Raw genomic sequence first — 19,035 nt, 5'->3', positions numbered from 1 at the left:
TGTCCACTTAGGGATCACCACTCTCCTTCTCTCTGTTTAAGGCACATTTTTTTGCTACATAAATAGAATATAGACATGAGGAGGAAACCAAGGATATTGGGGACCTCTCCTTATTCTGATATATAAGTTACAAATAGTGGCTTTTTCCCCCAGTATTCCCTCTTCTGGTCCACCACTGTGGGATTTAGTCAGGGGTCACATTCACAAACTCTCAAATGTGGGAGAGTGAAATGTGAATCGCTTACCTCAGTACCAAGAATACCCCAAAATGACATTGTTAGGAAATTTATCTTCTGTTAAATTTGTTGGCTCTGCTGTGCTCTGCTCCCTGTGGAGCTCTTAGGGGACGTTATAGGGCAACACATGCAAGAGAACCAATGACCTCAGGAGCAGGAACATCTCCCAGCATCCTTGGATGAACATCTAGATCTCAAGTCCAACTCAGGGTGCAGGGTTTCCATCTCAGCTTTATCTTCACACAAGAATTCATCCAAACCTTGCTTTTGTTTCGGAATTAATTTGTCACAACATTGCAAATTTTGGCTGTTGTTCAATGGCAGTTTATCAAATAATTGGGGAAGGTCTCAGGCCAAGAGGTTTGTACCAACTTATTCCAGCTCAGCTCTGGCTGCTGAGGGGTGGGAATTGGAGGAGCTGCTGCTCCAGCTCTCTCAAACTTGCACGAGCTGAGGAATCAAAAGGTCTCTGTTTCCCAAGAGTGCTGAGCAGTGCATATTCCTTCCTTAATTAGTTCTTGAAATGGCATCTAATTTTTCCATTTGCCCACAAATGAGTGGCCTGACCTTTCCTTGCACCAAGCCCCCTTTATAGAGCCCTGTCGGTGTCAAATCTCACTGTGGAAGGCATGAACATTTTCAGACCTGAAAATATTCAAATCTTGCTATGGAAGGCATGAACATTTTCAGACCTGAAAATACTCAAATCTTACTGTGGAAATCACAAACATTTTCAGACCTGATGCTTCTCCCTTTGGCCTTTGAAACTCCCCTGGGAAGTTACACTAATCTAGGACTGAATTTTTATTCTGCTGCTGCCTCGGGAGCACAAAATCGAACGTTAATACTTCAAACATTTCCCTGGAAATGTTTTTCAAGGAGAAAGTTTTTTATTTAGCTGAAAATTTAACTGCATGCTTGAGTGAAGCATCGATCATACTTGGACAAGCAATTTTAAGAAATAACGTAGTTAAAAAAATTAATTATGAAAATACTGCCAACAATTTCATGATATAGATACTTTTAATATTAAAAGTATATTGTAAATGTGTCTTTATAAACAATATGCATAAAATAGATCTACTATACTAAGCTCTCTCTTTTTAAATGCTGTTTCACAGTAATTTCTTAGGTACGCAAAGTTTTTTTTTTTTTCCCTCAAAGAGATAGTGCAATCTGAAGAACATACATCATGTCAGGGGATTAAGAACTGCTCTGCTCATTAATACAAGTCCTTGTAGATCTCTTGTAGCAGTGGGTGGAGGCTCATGTCCGTCTCGGTTTTCTTGATGACCTGCAGGAGCTGCACGTGCTCCGTGACGATCTGCCTGAGGTCCGTCATTTTCTGCAGCAGCTTTGCAAACAGCTGCGAGGACTCGGGGTGGTTCAGCTTCAGCTGCAGCTCCAGGGCTTGCAAAAGGTTGTCCTGGATGTCTTCAATGGGCTTCACGTTTAACAACCCCGGGCGGTCTTGGGGGGGGGGGGGGAAAAAAGGGTTGTGAGTTTATCAGCATGGAAACATCAGTCTCGTGCATTAATTTCTTACACATTTCTTAGCAAATGAAACCTTTACAGAGGGTGTTTCCTGGGACCTGTCTGCCCATCAGGTGGTTTGTAGGATTTCCCTGGGATTTGCTCAGAGGGGTTTTAGAACTAGTTTTATGCTCTAGAACTAGGTTTATACTAGTTTGTAAACTGGGATTTGCTCAATAGGGTTTTAGAACTAGTTTTATGCTCTAGAACTAGGTTTATACCCCACTACAGTGGATTTTCCACAGTAAACTGGGAGTGTGCATGGGGAAAAAAAGAGTGAGATAGCTGGGGGATAAACAATCTGTGTCAGGTAGTTCACTTCCCGAAAATCAACATATGTTCTGATGGATTGCATGTAGCTGCTGCCACTGAAAGTGTTTCCTGCTAAGGTGGATGTGAACCCATCAAAATTTAGGAAAAAAAAAAAAAAAGAAAAAAAAAAAAAAAAAAAAGAAAAAAAAAAAAAAAGAAGTATAAACTCAATGTTTGCAGTTTATTTGAGCCTTCAGCACTGAAAGCTAATGAAATATTGAATGTCTAAGCAATGAAAGCCGCTTAATTTTTCTAAATCCTCATATATGACAATGACCACCATGAATTTGTTAGTGCTAAAATACTTAATCCTGGGTAACACATCCCAAGTATCATGATACATCGTGAAAAGAGTCAATAACTTAAATGAAATTTGCTGTGCAGCGATGAAATTAATTTCATAGGTTGATCAATAAAAAGCAGTGCCAACTGCAAGCCTTAAATCACTTCCCTAGGTCAGTAATTCCATCTCAGCAAGGATGAGAGGCTGATCTTTATTAAAAACATAAAAACTAAGCTATTTCCTGTGATCTTGGTAACCTTTCTGGGCACTGAGTTCTCCTAGCTCAGCTCGACTTGTGCTGCTCACTGGCAAAAAGGCTGAGAGAAAATAAAGCTCTTTATAAATACATTTACTTACTTTACATGGGGGAAAAAACCTGCAGTGTAAACCGAAAGGCAAAGCTGGCAGGAAAACCAAAGAGTGCACAGCCACAAAAACAAAGGTCCCTGATCAGGAAAGGATACTCAGATCTTCAAGAGGTGAGGTTTAGGCAGAGTGTTTCAAAGGGATAAAAGTAATTTTGAATGTGAACCTGGACATTTGTTTGTCAGTGTGCTTGTCTTGCAGGCATTGTTTATTTATCCCATTGAACCGATAACCCCATAAAATCTGGTTCAGAAAGTCTGGGAGCAAATATAACAAAAAGCTCCTTCTCATGAATTTTCCTTGGCAATATTTTTGAGCAATTTGTGAAAGACACCTAAATAATTTTTGATAAATGTTGGATATTTATTCTTCAATTACCTGAGTGCATTGCACGGGCTGCAGAATCGAGTTGACATCTTTCTGAAACTTGCCAAATTTCAGCCCTTCAGAGCTGGAAAATCAACACATACTCTGATGAATTTGCATGTAGCTGCTGCCACTAAAAATGTTTCCTGCAAAGGTGGATGTGAACCCATCAAAATTTAAAAATAAATGGCATAAACTCAATGTCTGCAGTTTATTTGATTCTCCAGCACTGAAAGCTAATGAAATGTTGAATGTCTAAGCAATGAAAGCTGTTTAACTTTGTAAAATTGTTTGTTTGATTTGGGGTTGTGATAGCTTTAAATGTTCCTTGTGAGTTGCAGCTGAACTCTGAGCTAGCTGGGCATGACTCAGTGGGCAGGGACAGAAAAAAATCAGAGAGCACAAAGATGTGGCCTCGATTTCCTCTGAGATTCATCTCCCTTTGGGCTGGGAATTTTTTGGGGTGTGAGTTTTTCAGGAGCGAATCCCAATTCAAATATTGTGCTTCAGACTTCAGGAGGAATCTCCACTGGGTTTGGAATTTATCAGGAGCCCCCTAAATTTGGGTGCCTGAGGCAAATTGAAGTTCAGTGGGACTGCAGTGGCTAAAATCCTGAAACCCCTTGAAAAAACCCTAGTCTGATGTTTTTCTAATGACCCAGTGGAACCAGAGGCAGAAAAGATGACTCTGACAAAAAGCCTAGGAGATCATCAGATGTAGATGTTATTTTTAAATATGCCAGTTCAAGAGGAAGGAAAATTCCCATTGAAGGCAAGACAGATTTTTTATGAATGAGAACTTCAGGATATGGGGCAGTGTTTTTTGGGTATTGACAGTTTGCTATACTTTCTCAGTAAAATCCTCTTCCAGAGGAAAATACTGCTTCTGTTCCAAGTGAGGTGGTTTTAGGGGACTCCAACACCAAGAAACTTATCTAAACCAGGGAAAAAAAAAAAAAAAAAAAAAAAAAAAAAGAAAAAAAAAAAAAAAAGAAAAAGGAAGTAAGCGGCAACAGCTTAAGCATTCAGCTATTATGGTATATTTCAAGCTGTTGACATGCTCTTACGTATATATGCTCCAGACTAATTTGGTTTTGTACCAAAATGTGAGTTTTGTGCAGTAAGGATCTGCAGAGGGATGTGCCTTGCAGGAAAAAGGAAAATCCCAGGAGAGCACCATGGCTCCTTGTTATTTATTGCATCTCTTTAGTCACATTTTCTTTATGTTTTCACTCATTGTCCTACTGCTGCTTCAATTGGTTTGAAAACTGTGCAGAAAACTTCAAAGGCAGAAAATGTTCACAGTGATTGGGAAAGGCCAATAACCACAAAGTTCTGAGTGCCAGCAGTACCACTGTGTGCAAATTGATATTCTATAAAGTATTTTCAGGGGAAAATACTTTATTTGTTTATTTCCTTACTTATTTTGTTGCCTCTTCCATGACCCTAGCAACAATTACAATCTTTTTTACCTGTGTGAAATTGCCACCTGCATGTCTATACATCTCATTACCTTTGAATAAATGCATTTCACATTGGAATGTGCATTCTAAAATCTCAGTATCTAAAATTTCAGCAAAAAACAGGCAAAGATCGGGCAGAGGGAACACTTGTGCTCCTTTTTTTCTTTTGCTGAGGCAGATGTGACTCAGCAGTCTGAGGTTTGTCTTCTCAGACTGTCACATGTATTGGAGTCACCAGAACTTTGGTTCAGTGCCTGCAGGGATGATCTGCAGCCCCTGCTGTGATTACAAAGCATTTCTCTGTTCTGACAAAGTGCAGGATTTGTGTGACAGTGAAACAGGAACTACTCCTTGGTGACAGCCAGTGATAAGACCTCAAATTTTGCTGATCTGAGAATCCAGCAAAATGACTGAATACAGTGTTTACACCAGGAGCAGGGACTTGTGGCTTAAAATTTAGGATAAAAAAACCCCACTGAAAACAGAAAAAAAAAAAAAAGACTTTGGAAACTTCTCTGGATTTAAATACCAGTTTGACTGACAGAGTGTGGGTCTGTACAGGGATACTGTGCCCCAAACATTCCTGTATCCAAATATTCCTGTATTCAAACATTCCTGTATCCAAATATTCCTGTATTCAAACATTCCTGTATCCAGACATTCCTATATCCAAACATTTCTGTATCCAAACAACGCTGCATCGAACCACTGCAGAAGATAATACACAACAATTTGAGTCCATCCGTGCTACAGAATTCCCTTTTGAGCTTTTTCTTTGTTTGACATCAGCCTGCTTGGGTGAGTTTGCTCTGTTCTTAGATGTGAATTGTCCCAATAAGGCTTGGAGTGTTATTATCATTCCAACTCGTTCTCCTTAAACCTTCCTGTGACAGAGCTCATTTTCAGCTCAGGTGGATGTGATCTTTTTAAAGATTCTTCAGTTCTTTTCCCCGTACAGCAGAGCCCTCACTGCTGCCTGAGGATGTCTCAGTGGCACAGAGGAAGAATATCTCCTTAAAAAAAGCTTTCCAAATCTCATTTAGCCAAAGTGTGTCTTTTAAAGCCACCACATCTGGGAGGGTGTTATAGTGAGGGTTTGGTGCTGCTGTTGATGGCCAAAAGCATTTCTGTTGTACCAACAAGGTGAAATCCTATGCTCACACACAGTCTGTCTGCCTGATCAGCATTAAAATCAGGATACAAGACTTTGTTTGCCGTTTACTTTGCTCTACAGCACCAGCAGTAAGAGCAGCTCTCCGGAAACTAGTTCAGAGAAAGAATTGGAATAGCTGAGGCAGAGAGAGGCTGCACTGAGCAGCTCAGCAACAATAAAACCAACTGTGGGAGTATTCTCCATCTGTTGCTATTACAGTTAATTTGTCAGCTCCTTATTGCTGTGCTTTGGGCTTTTTGCCTTTTTAGACAACATGCAAAAGCAGCTGTTTGGTTATCAAAAGGCTGAAGGGTTTTATAGGATTTGTGGCAAATTCCAACCACTTCCCAACGAAAAGCTTTCTACGTGTGATGTTCCAGCTGGAATTATCTTTCCCTTTCCCTTCTCCTCTTCTGTTAGAGCTGCACAAGAGCCAGCCCCCTGAAGCCAGCCCCCCTGAAGCCAGCAGAATTAGCATAATTTCCCCAGGTAATAACAGATTCACTGACTTTCAGAGCCCCTGGCTGGGATCTTTTGGGGTTTCACAAACTGGTTTTCTGTTTGTACACGAGATTTTGTGAAGAGATTTAAGCTTTGCAGGATTCATGCAGCAAGTCAGGTCCTCGAGGTGCTCTGGTTTTGAAATCCTGTCTCAGAGAAATCATCCTGCTATATTCAAATGGTTCTTACAGAAATACAATTTTGCAAGGGTGTAGTTCTTACAGAAACTGTCTGAGACAGCTGAGAAATAGGGCTCAGTTTTGTACCACACAAGATATTTTAATCCCACAGAATGCACCCAGTTCAATAGATATCATATCTGGCTGTAAATTCCATGATAAAAGCTTTCTTTAATTGTCAACAAAGCTTAATTGTTTTCAAAACATATATATATATATATATTTTTTTTTTTTCCCCCCAGCTATCACACTTTCTGGAAAGAAAAAAAAGAAGTTCTGAAAAAAGATAGGGAGGTCTTTGTTATCAAGAAACTAAAGGATCTTCCTAGAAAGGACTGGTTTATATTCATATGGATTTATTTGTCTCTGCAGATTTGTTTCAGAGTTTTGCTCCAGTTACTTGATTCAAATTCATTAGTTCTTTACGGGTCCCTGTTTGCAAGTTATTCTGGAGAAAAAGGAGACATGCTGATAAATCTGGTTCAACACAGTTAATTACTGTATGTGAATCATTGTCCTCCTGCAATCTAAAATGTGAGATTGGTTCCATCATCCCTATTTCCTCTGGTGGAAACCAAACACTGCTGAGGACAGGGCTTTGCAGGATACAAATTCCCTTTTTGCAGTTAGGAGTGAATTTTGACTGGCCTTTTTTCTCATCTGTCACATTCCACTATACTAAAAAAACCACAAAATATTGGCATGTTTGGAGTAGTGCCCTGACAGGCTTGGCCCGTTTCTCCTCTCCTGCCAAAACCAACCAAAAAATACAGCAGCAAGGTGTTTTCCTTCCTGAGTTAATGCAGAGTCCTCAGGGATCACAGTGCTCAAGGTTTGCAAAAGGAAATTTCTGGGAGGAATTCTTGTTGGGAGCGGAATTAACGGGATAAATTATATTCTGACTCCTTCTTTTTCCTGGATAAAACACAGTGCCAGGAGGAACTGGAGGTGGTTTTAAATGCAGTTATACTTAAGAGTGCCCTCCCAGCAGCAGGGCTGCTTTTAGAACAATAGCAGGAGATTGTGCTTGATTGCTGAGATGTAATTTAATAACAAAATCCTTGGTGTCGCTCCACGGAGTAGCCAAATCCAGAGCAATCAGCACATTCCTGCCATGGATATGTGCAGCTCCACGTTGGGCCAAAATACACACAACTCAGTAGGGCAAGATTTTATTTGTGCAACATCACTGCCTTGGGAGCATCGGCCAAAGCAACAGAGCTTCGATGTGCCTGGAATGTATCTGGAGGTGCCTGAGTGAAATAAATCCTGTTAGGCATCACTAATTCACAGAGCAGAACGGTGACATCACCCCAGGAGCAGGGAGCACTCCGCCTGGCTGCAGGAAAGCTGGGATTCAGTGTTCAGTGAGGGGCTGGATGTGGGCAGTCTGGTACCTGGGATTGCAGGTTCATGTTTTGCTCAAAGCGTGATGTGTGACGATAAAGCAGAGCAGCTGAGGAAAGCTGAAGAAACACACAATGCCTGTTTTTCCTTTTTTTTTTTTGAGGAAAAATCATCATTTTCCTGAGAAATGCGTTTCCCCCTCCTTCTAAAAGCAAACAGAACCTTGCACGAATGAAAGAGCAACAAAAAGCACCATAACCCTGTAAGCCCAATCCGACCTATCCTTTGGAATCATGATGGAGTCAAAGCTATTTGTGTTCAATTAGCAAGCCAAACAGTCTAATTGCAGGTTCAAAAACAAAACAAAACAAAATAACCAAAAAAACAAACCAAACCAAAACAAAAATCTGCAGAATTTTAGCTCCTGCCTGTGAAATTCCACCCTTCCTGTTTTCCAAAAGATAGCCCTGTTTTTTTGGGGTTTTTTTTCTGCCTAAATGAATTGATGATTCAGCAGGCATTTCCAGCTCCATCACTGATATCGGGGCATTTCCATTTTCAGTTTCTGTCTGAAACCCAATAAAGGGCAAACAACGAAAAGAAATTTGAAAATGACTAAAAAAGCTTAGCACTCACTCCCACCCTGCAGTGCTGAGCACTTTGCTGTTTTGGCAGGAGTTAAAAGTGCCATTTCTACCCTCTAAAACCCCACATAAATAAGAGAGCACTTACCTCCGCTTAGGATAATGACAGCTATAAATATTGCCAGGTCACTGTCGTCTAATTCCAGTGCATTGAACTTCACAGCAAACTCAAACTTGGGCTCCATAAAGTCACAGAAGGGTTTCCTCAGGCTCTTCAGGAACTCCCGCGTCATGAACCCTTGTCCTTCGGATATCAGAACTCCGTCTTTATTCATCAGAGAGGCCAGCAGGGTGTAAATGATCTCATGCACCCCGTATTTCAGGAGAGTTACTTGGTCGTTGAGGTCGAGGTTGACAAATCCTGGGATGTTCTTGGCGAACTCCGTGATCTCCTGCACGGCCTCTACAGAGCGGAACTGGCACCGCTGGAAGATGCGGATGGCCACCTCTTTGTTCTCCTCCTGCAGGGGGGACACGTGCTTGCACTTGATCTGGTCTTCTCCCATCATTAAAGAGTTCATGTCATAAATAACGAAGGGCTAGAAACAAAAAGAAATCCCATTTAATCCCAAATGTCCTTTCTGAGAGCGTCCGACTCCTGAGAAACCTGAAGAGAGCCCAGCAGCAACCCCCAGATATCCCTTAGGAACCCAAGAAGGGTTCCCCAAACAGTTAAATTGTCCTGAGGAACCTGTCAAGGGCTCCCCAAATAATTAATTGTCCTGAGGAACCCATCAAGGGTTCCCCAAATAGTTAAATTGTCCTGAAGAACCCATCAAGGGCTCCCCAAAAAGTTAAATTGTCCTGAAGAACATATCAGGGGTTCCCCAAATAGTTAAATTGTCCTAAACTTATAAAAAATAAATATTCTCACAATGCCAAAATGCTTTACAGAAAAGACAAGTAAAAGTGGGGGGAACGAACACTTACTTTAACGTATCTAGAGTTTTGCATTTTCCTTTGTTTGTTTGCTTTTTGCTTTAGAAAATGTTCTGTAGTTCCAGAATTCAAAGTTTGGAATGTTTAACAAAAAGTGAAAATGATACTACTTTTACCTGAATTATAACAGTTTCTGTAAAAGAGAATCTAATGAGTGTAAAGGACCCTTCTTTTTTTTGCAGAAAGACAGAGAATATTCCCATCTTGATCCCTGTATTTACTTTCATGTTCCTTTCATGTTCTATCCTAGGAAACACTGCAAGTAAAATCAACTTTATGATATTGATTATCTGATAAATGTAACCTTTTGCTGTTATTAAAAATAACAACTTTAGGATATATTTAAACCCACTCGTCTTTGGGAAAGAACAAACAAATACCGTGATACAAACCACAATTCAGAACACAAGGATGAGAAATAAATTCAACTGGAACAAATCAATTTTGAAAGCAACTTAGGAAAAGTAGTGCCAGCATACTTTCATTAGGATCTGGAAACAATCTGTTCCAGAATATGCAAAAGAAGCTCCTGGGTTTAAAGAAGTGGTTGAGGATTTCTCAAATCCATTAGAAGAATCTTTCAGAGGATTAATGACAGAACAGTTCATTGCTGCACTGAACAAATTCCACTGATCTGAATAGGCTTGTTAACACACTTGATTAATTAATATAAGTACAAGGGATTATACTCCAACAATTGGACTAAAGAGATAATTTTTAAAATTGAAGGTCACTTATGATTGCAGATTCTAATCTGCAGCTATAGGGATGCTCATTCTCATGGTTTTATATTTACAGCTCCAGAACATGATATTCCAGGAGGGACAGTGAGAGGGATTAAATTATTTTCCCATTTGCACTGAGGATTTCAGGGTGAAACTGAAACAACAAACACACTGCACTGAGAAAAGCCAGGAGGAGAAGGAATTCTTCAGGTAATGACATTTTGGCAGCAGAAAAACCATTAAATACCTATCTGCACATATGGATATGCACACTCGTGGAACAGTGGAGTGACAAGATGCTTTTTAAATGCATATTTTGGTTCTAGCAGGTAATTTCTTTCTGTTCTTTCTAGTGGGAGCAACAAGTACAAGAAAAAGTCATTATTAGTCCATGTCCACATGCTTTAGAAAGCCTATATTACACCACTGTCCTATTCATGATAGATGAAAATCAAGAAAAAGTTCAAAATAGCCAAAGAATTTTTTTTTTTAACATAAAGATTCAGATGAACTTGAGAGTAGAATCATATGTCAAATGAGCTCTGTAAATCCCAGGAGATGATGAATAACTCATTCTAGTTTTGATACACTCTCTTGCATATCCAAACATTTTAAATTAATTCAGATCATACAGCAACTAAAAAATAGCATGAATTTAAACTATGCCCACAGTAAACATTTTGATGCTCCAGAGCACCAAATCCATTGATAAAAACATGTAACCATTAAATACTGAGTGTCAATCTTTCAATGGTATTTTCAAAAACGCTTGAAAAGTGGCAGCACTGAAAAGCTTGATTCTGTCTACTGGTTTATTGCTGTTTTGAATGCACCAAAGTTTAAAAAATTCCAAGAAAAAAGGAGAATTAATTGATGCAATTATACATTTACTGGGTGAAAATTGCAGTGGTGGAACTTTCAGGCATGAGTAGGTTGCACATCACTGCACTTCTGTAGAATAAATAAACTTAGCTAATTCAAACTTTATATGTTCATGTATTTTAGCACTCACATTTTAAGTGCGTATGACATCTAAAGCTTTTATGTGAGGGGTACAACCAATTTCTGGACAACATAAAAATTATTTTAACTGCCCTTAAGGAAAGGAAGAAATACCTTTTTGGAGCCTGAGATATCTCTGAGTTCTTCGCTGTCTTTGAAATTATTAGGGAAAATAAAATGTGTCTGTTGTAATACTGACAATAAAATTTCTGCAATGATTCTAGAAAATACATCAAGCTAAGAGTTGTAAGTTTTAGAAAGCTATTTTGTTCTTTAGGTATTAAAGTACTGTTACCAGAATGATCAGATATTATTTATCCTCCTTTTGCTGATACAGTAGATTTTTATGCATTGCAAATGAAGTTTCCAAGGCAACCCACAAGCCCACTTATCACTATTCTTTACTTTCTCAAGATTTTCCCGTCCATTCTCCTAAAATTCCAACTGCACCGACACGGGGCACTGATGTGACCTGGGATAACCCAGGGAAAAGCAGAAATTCAGCAGAGCATCACAAGAATGAGCATCGCAGCTCAGCCTCGTGGTTGTGCTGGGGCTGGGATCATTTGCCACTTAGGAAAAGGAGTATTCCTCAGGGAACAGCAATTCCTGACAGCTCAAGAGCCACCTTAAACAGATAGCGTGGGAGATAACCTCTGGGCAAGGAGAAGGAAAACGGGAAGAGAGGATCAGGGAATACAAAAAGGTTAAGGTGACCTTCAAATTCTTGTCCCGGTTTCAAGTATTTGATTAGGTGAACTTGGAGTTTTTTCAAATAATGTTTACTTATTCTATCCAAAAACATTTCCTGTGTTTCAGACACAGCTTGAAACGTGTAACTGCCGGCAGCAAAGTGGGGTGGCTTTTTTAGGTTCGTGGTTTGTTGTTTTTTTTTTATGAGCTGCATTGTCAGCTGGGCAAACCGTTTACTTGGAAAAAAGGAAGGAACAAAAAAAAAAGAGGGAACTGACTGATTTGTCTGTCGTCTTTCCTGTCAGGATGGCCCTCGCCTTGGCTTTGGTCAGAGGGAAGGACTTGATGTAGGAGTCGTACAGGTGCTTGGCCAGCGCCCGCAGGTCGGCGGATTCGGGGTTTAGTTGGTCGATGTCACTGGAGATCTCTGCCAGCAGCTTCTCCTTCTCTGCCTGGGGCATCCTCCCAAACCTGATGGCTGAGGAATACCACAAGAGTTACCAAAAAAGCACATTTAAGTGGCTCTTCTGCCACCTTTCTGCACCTGCAGTTGCACCTCAAGAGGTGCGTTTGAGTTTTCTGTCGCCGTTTTCGGGTGCGGGCACCTGAAGCTTTCTGTTAACCAGGGTTAGGCAAGCAGGGAAAGAGGGTTTTCTGCAGTCATTTAGGCAAGAAGAGCTCTAAAGAACTGTAAACAAACAAATCTCAAAGAGGAAATCACCTCTGTGACCGTGATAATAACCTGCTTAGAAATGCAGAAATTCACCCATCAGCTGTTGGTGAAACCCTCAGGTTCCACCTCCAATCTACACAAAATGCAAAGGATATTTAAGGTATGAAAGTTCTGTTGGCATGGTGTGAGAACCACCATTGAGCTTTGTATTGTTCTGGGCAAATCACCACATGGATCTGAGGTTCTTAATTTGTTTAGAAACAAAACCCTCACATGCCTTTCAGGAATAAATTCCTAAACAGTTTAGCAGAATTTAACATAGCAAGTGAAAAAATGTTAACTTAAGAATTAAGGAATTAAGGGGAAGAAGATTGTACAGGGAATAAAAAGCTGGAAAAGGCTGAGTTGTTCATGGTACCTCTATGTACGTGCAATACTGACAAACCAGGAAATGGCTCTACCTCATCACATGAGCTCAAAATTGCTCAAATCTCCTCTTCACCTCCTGCATTTCCATCCATATACTTCCTGTCCAAGCCTATTTATTCATATGGGGACCGACTGGAGAATGTTTCAAATGAGCCCTCAAAATCAAGACTGATTTATCACATGGTGCTTCAGTAAACAGAATTTATTTTGTTTTATGAAAACAAAACAGAACAAAAGAGCATCCAAACAAAAAAAAAAACGGAAGGAAGAAATCAAGGTTTGTGTTTTGGCCCTAGGGGGAAATAGAAATATTATGAATATTTTTTCAGTGATTAGTGTGTTCCTTGGATAAAGGAAAAGCGCTGCTGAGATCATATAGAGATGATTTTACTGGGGATGTTTATTTTGGAAACAAGCAGCCACTTTTCCGTGGGTTTGCTGCAATGTGTTGATGGGCAAACAGGACATTTTTTTCCCAAGAATAAATTATTATGCCAGAACACTTCCCCCCTCTCCATTTTTCCTATATTATATTCATTGATCTGTTGTCTTATTTCATGGCTGTAGAAACAAAGCTGTTTATTTTTATGACTGAGCTCCTCTTGCATTCTGTGAGTGACACGTGCTGCATATTTCAGAATTACTTGGGTGTCCTTTATATTAAATTATACTGTCACCAGCAGGGAATGATTCTGCTGTGGGCCTGTTCCTGAGAGCTGAGGTTTGCAAAAGCAGGTTCTTAATCTGGAGTCCCACTGGCAGGAGACTCCATTCCATCCAAAGAAAAGGGGATCAGGACTCAAATGTGTTTTAAATATAACATTTCATTATAAAGTGTATTTTGAATATAACAATTCGTTAACAACAAGGAGTGTTGCGGATCAAGCAGTCCTATCTTACTATTTCATAGACATAGGATTTATTTTTTCATAGAATAAATAATTCTAAAATTTTTTTTGTATATATTTCATTGGTGAGATGCAGCAGACTCTGTTCAATGCTTATTAGCACTGCAGGCAAAATTTGGGGCAAAATCAGTTTTGTGGGACTAACCTAGCAGTTTTCTGTTATAAAAGTCCTTGTCACTGTCATTTCCAGGGGGCTAAGACAAAAATCAGGGAGGCGTCAGGCAGCAAGAGGTTTATGGGAGGAATTGGGAAAAGGATTTTGGATAAGAGGAGAAAGAAGAGCTGATGATGATGATGACACCACTTCCAAAGGTTAAGCTGGGAAAAGGAGAGCCTGGGTAGGGATCAGTGGGGGTGGGAAAAGCCTGCGAGGGAACCCATCTGGCCAAGAGGGGTGTGGGGGGCAGCTCCTTTCCAGCAATGCCAGACTGCACGTTAGGGCAGGAGCTGCAGCTGGGATGTGGATTTCTCCCCCTCCTTTGGCAGCTCCTCCTTCTCCTTGCATTTCCAGCATTCTTCAAACGTCAGGAACAGAAAGCCAAGAGTGAGCCCAGTCAGTCCCTCATGCTGCATTCTGTCCTTTGGCTTTCTGTGGAAGCACTGCAATATTTGTCCTTACCCCAGCTTTTACCATTTTGAAAAGTTACGTGCAAAAATGTTGATTGTTTATGGATTGTTCTATAGGGCACTGCTTTTCTGACTGGAATGTTTCTGGGCATAAAGGAGAGCCCAAATAGCCCATAAATACAGTTTGTTACTGTATTAGAAAGCACAGGGTGAAGCCAGGTTGGATACCTGGCTGATTTTAGTGGAGACGTGCCCAGATTGAGCAATCCCCTGCTCCCAGAATCGATGAGAAAGACATTGCCATGTGTTCTTTTTTTTCCTATTCCATTAGCTGGGTTAATACCAGCAGTACTTTTAGCAGAAGAGGACAAAATAAATGACATTTCAAAACTAAAAAGAACCAAGCTTCTGCTCTGTGGCACTTCAGAACAAAATCTGCAGGGCTCAGGGTTAAGCCCAGAGCAGCACTGTGGCTAGAGAAGGAAAGGAAAACAATATTCCGAGCATGAGAACACCACTGTCTTTTTTAACCTTTAGCCAAGTGGTATGGAGCATTTCTACGTGAAAAAATGTGGCCGTAGCTGCTGAGTGTCTCCTTGCATTCCCCCTTTTGTCCTGATCATTTTGCAATAACCCATCCACACAAGGGCAGGCACAGGCTGGAACCCTCAGGCACAAATAACCCACATTCTGCTTCAAAGCATTTCAAATTCTGGTAATTTCCCTACCCCAGTGGCTGAGGTGTAATCTGGAGACATAACATCAAAATGTGTCTCAGTGTCACTGGTGAAACCCCCTGGTTCTACCTACAATCTACATAAATGTAAAGAATATTTAAGATAATTAAAGTTCTGCTGGCTTAGGGTACACATCCAGTGTTGCATTTCTTTATGCTTCTGGGTCCCCAAAGCTGACATTCAGCTCTTTTTTAATAAATTAGTTCATAAATGATGAAGGAGCGAGGGTGTTTTGTGCAAGGCAATGTAACCAGAGTGGGTAAAATAAAAAAGGGAAGTGTAGAAGGCAAAGTTTGAATCAAAACACTGAGTTCTTGAATCGAAACACTGAGTTCTTGTTGGGAGAACTCCCAGTTGGAGCAAAGGAAAATGCTCCTTGGAGCCCTGGGGCAAATGACTTTGCCATTTTCCTGCCTCCCCTGACTCCCAGAACCTTGCTGGTGCCACAGCTTCTGCCTGGGGAGTGCCTAAAGAGGGAAAAATGTGGGTGAAATGTGAATTTTAAAGCTGTTCTAGATGTTGCAAGCCAGAGAGAATGGTCTGGGCCATCCCTTCCCGATGGAATTGCCCATGGATCCCACAGACTCAACTGGGAGCTGTGCTGCCAGGCCAGGGGAGAACTTGGCATGCACTCTGAAAATAATAATAAAAAACTCTCCTGAATTACTATAAAAATACCCGCAGTAGCATTTCAAAATTAGATTTATTTTTAAGTGTTGCTGTTGCATCCCAGGAATTTGGAAACCGTATTTTCTATTAGCAAGACCTTTCCCAGACTAATTTATATTCAGTGCTTGTATTAACTCTGCAAACCACAGTCCAGCCTCCCTCTTGGGGACAGCAGGCTCATTTTTTATATTGAAAATAATGAAAGTTCTAAAAAAACCACAGAGAAATTATTTTCCCAGTCATGTTTGCAATTCTTTACCCTTAGCATTACATAAGTCTCTATGTTATGACATTTAATTCCTGTTTTTACTCAGCTTTGCCAAAGCAAGGCAACAAAGAATCTTCATTATGTCCTCCTGCCCAATCATTCATAAGTATTTCCACATGAATTGCTCTGTTAATTTTAAAGTTCAGAGGGATTTTCTTCTATAGCAGTATTGTGATATTCTTTGTGCCATTACTTATGGTAAAGGAGGCAACGATAGATGTGGATGTCCTAGGAAGGAGGACGGGGATTTTTAAAAACATTCAATTAATGAAAATGAATGTTTTCATTTCAAATCCGCTGTGTTTCAGTGCAAGAAGTGCTAACTCAGTGATGCCAACAGCCCTTGATAAGTGACCGTGCAGCAAATTCAAGCTGCTGTTTTTCACAAAGATTCAGATTCTCTAATCCATATCTCATAATTAAGTTTTTTGGCTACCAGGAAAGGCATCTTGAGCTCCAGCAGGCAAAAGAGTCTGGTCAGAAAATAAGACAGCGAAGTGAAAAATAGCAATAAACACGAGGAATACATTTAGGAAGAAGCAGCAATTACACAAGGAATGTATTCAGGAGGAACTACCAATGAGCAGGAATAATGGAGAGTAAAACCAGCTCATGTTACATTATAGAGTAATACGAGAAAAGCAAATCTCCACCTATCAGATTTTGGTGTTAAAGCCATCTCAGACCATTGAAAGGCTCCTAAAGTCAGGGCAATCTCTCTGACAGGTATTTCTAAACTGAACATGTGGGCATTCCAGCAGCACATTCAGCAGTTGTGTTGATGTTCCATGCTATTTCCCAGATGAAAACCTGAAACTCCATGTGCACTCACTCACCGTTGTGTGACATTCCAACAGCCAGGCACTTCTGAAACCTGCAGTACTGACATTTATTCCTGCTTTTCTTATGGATCCGGCAGTTCAGATCACACCTGTCGTAAATTAGCTTTAACCTGATTGTTCTTCGGAAAAAGCCCTGCAGGAGACAGAAAAAAAACAAAACAACAAAAAAAAAAAACCATGGAAAAGGATGCAGGAAACTGTCAGGGCCATCCTGGCCCTTCTCCACCTATCCAGAACACCTGTCAGATGGATTTCCAAAGGAAGCTAAGCTCCTCTTACCATCCTCTCTGCTCCTGTTCTGCTCTGTTGTTTCCCGCTCAGTTTGATAGAGGGGTAAAATTCTCCAAAAGCTGGAGAAGCTTTAGGGGATCAGTGGGGTTAGAAGGACATTAGGGATGGAATTTAAGAGTACAACTCCAAAGGAAGCAAAGCTCCGTTCGTCCTACTGCTTGTGAGACAAAGGAACCAAACGTGACATTTTCAAGATTTAAATTTCACTACCAGTGTAGGAAATTTATTGTGTAAACCACAACAAACCAAAAATTCTGCCAACAGCAGTTCAATTTCTAGTAAATGAAAATGGTTCTGGGTTGTTTCTCTTTTGACAATCTGAAGATGCTTTTCTTGGATCTGTCATAATTTATTTAAAAAGTTTGTCTAGAGTTATCACCCCTTTTTCCTTGTAAAAATTACCTTTTCCTCACAGGGAATAATAACAGTAAAAACATAATGCCAACTTTTATTTATATAATTAACTGTAATTTAAAAAATGTACTTTGTACTTATTGTTTTATGTGTGTTCCTAATTCACTGCTAAGAATTTTATTTAAGCTCTGGATTGGTTCTTTCCTTTTAGTTATTTTCCTCAGGATGCTGAAGATGGAGAAGATGGGAATTTCATGTTAAACTCTGATGTTTTCCTTTGAACTCAATGAATTATTAACAGTTTAATCCTCTGAAATTTCTTCTCTCATTCTTGAGGACTGCAATTTTTCACACCATTCATTTGTCCTTAAGATGTTATGAACCCTAAATATCACTGACATTAAAAAATCTGTGGGGTTTTTAAGCAGAAAGCACATCCCTCAATACCATCAGACTTCTCTGTGGTCACCTGAAATGTGTAAAATGGGTAAAGAAACTCTAATTAATCAGAATAACAGAGCCTGAATTTTAATTGCTCAAAGTTTTGGAGTTGGGCATGGGTGTGATCTGGCTACATTGTAAGAATTTGAATTTTCCGCACATGACCTTTAAGGCAGCAGGAATGAGACATGCTTACATAATGGAAAAAAAGGAGAAACAACACACAAAAAAAATTGAATAGATCAATAACACCAACAAGTAAAAAGCAAGCTAGGTTTTAAACAACAACAACAACAACAAGAAGTTAGTAAAAACAAAACCAAGCAGGTTTTACCTGCTTATTAAGCCATAACTTATACACAGGGAAAATTGACATAAAGAAATTGATGTTTGGTTTATATATATATTTTTTTTTTTTTAAAGTGCAAAAGCGTAATTTCACCAAGTGATTATTTAGATGAAAATGACGTCAAACATTCAGGGGGATGCAGCTCACCTTGCAGCCCTCGCAGGCGTGCACCCCGTAGTGGAAGCCAGAGGCTTTGTCCCCGCACACGCGGCACTCGATGGCCATCAGTGAGTTGGACGCCTCCTCGTGAGGTTTGTTGTACAGCTGCACCTTCTCTGAGAAGTAGGGTGGGGAAGGAGGCTCCATCTTGATGGCACCTGTGTGAAGAGTGAAGTGGTATACTCTGATTTTTTTGGCGTTACTTGGGTGCCCTTTATATTAAATTATATTGGCCACCAGCAGGGAAGGATTCTGCTGTGGGTCTGTTCCTGGGAGCTGAGGTTTGCAAAAGCACGTTCTTAATCTGGAATCCCACTGGCAGGAGACTCCATTGCATCCAAAGAAAAGGGGGTCAGGACTCAAATGTGTTTTAAATGTAACATTTCATGATAAAGTATATTTTAAATATAACAATCCATTAACAACAAGGAGTGTTGTGAATCAAGCAGTCCTATCTTACAATTTCATAGACATAGGATTTATTTTTTCATAGAATAAATTATTCTGGATTTATAGATTGGTGGAGGAAGTGGCAAGGAATAACCACGAGGCATCCCAGGGTTGTTGGGAAGGGATTTGCTCCACAGCAGAGCCAGCAGCAGGCAA

The 19,035-nt window shown here is 40.1% G+C and overlaps 1 protein-coding gene across 1 annotated transcript in view; it reads right to left on the bottom strand.

Annotated features, from left to right (window-relative positions):
* Positions 1-1,102: 1,102 nt before the first annotated feature.
* Positions 1,103-19,035, bottom strand: part of PPARG (peroxisome proliferator activated receptor gamma) — a 52,003-nt gene continuing 34,070 nt past the window's right edge. Inside the window, exons 3-7 of the mRNA XM_040076031.2 lie at positions 18,418-18,587; positions 16,830-16,968; positions 12,021-12,220; positions 8,472-8,922; positions 1,103-1,706 (exon numbers count right to left, since the gene is read on the bottom strand). Of these exons, the coding sequence (XP_039931965.1) occupies positions 1,459-1,706; positions 8,472-8,922; positions 12,021-12,220; positions 16,830-16,968; positions 18,418-18,587 (1,208 nt within the window). The 3' untranslated portion in view covers positions 1,103-1,458. The remainder of the gene's footprint in view (positions 1,707-8,471; positions 8,923-12,020; positions 12,221-16,829; positions 16,969-18,417; positions 18,588-19,035) is intronic.

The sequence above is a fragment of the Hirundo rustica genome, chromosome 12 (genome assembly GCF_015227805.2).
Source record: "Hirundo rustica isolate bHirRus1 chromosome 12, bHirRus1.pri.v3, whole genome shotgun sequence".
Taxonomy (NCBI): Eukaryota; Metazoa; Chordata; class Aves; order Passeriformes; family Hirundinidae; genus Hirundo; species Hirundo rustica.
The sequence above is the reverse complement of the archived record's forward strand: the minus strand, read 5'-3'. Positions and strand labels throughout refer to the sequence as shown.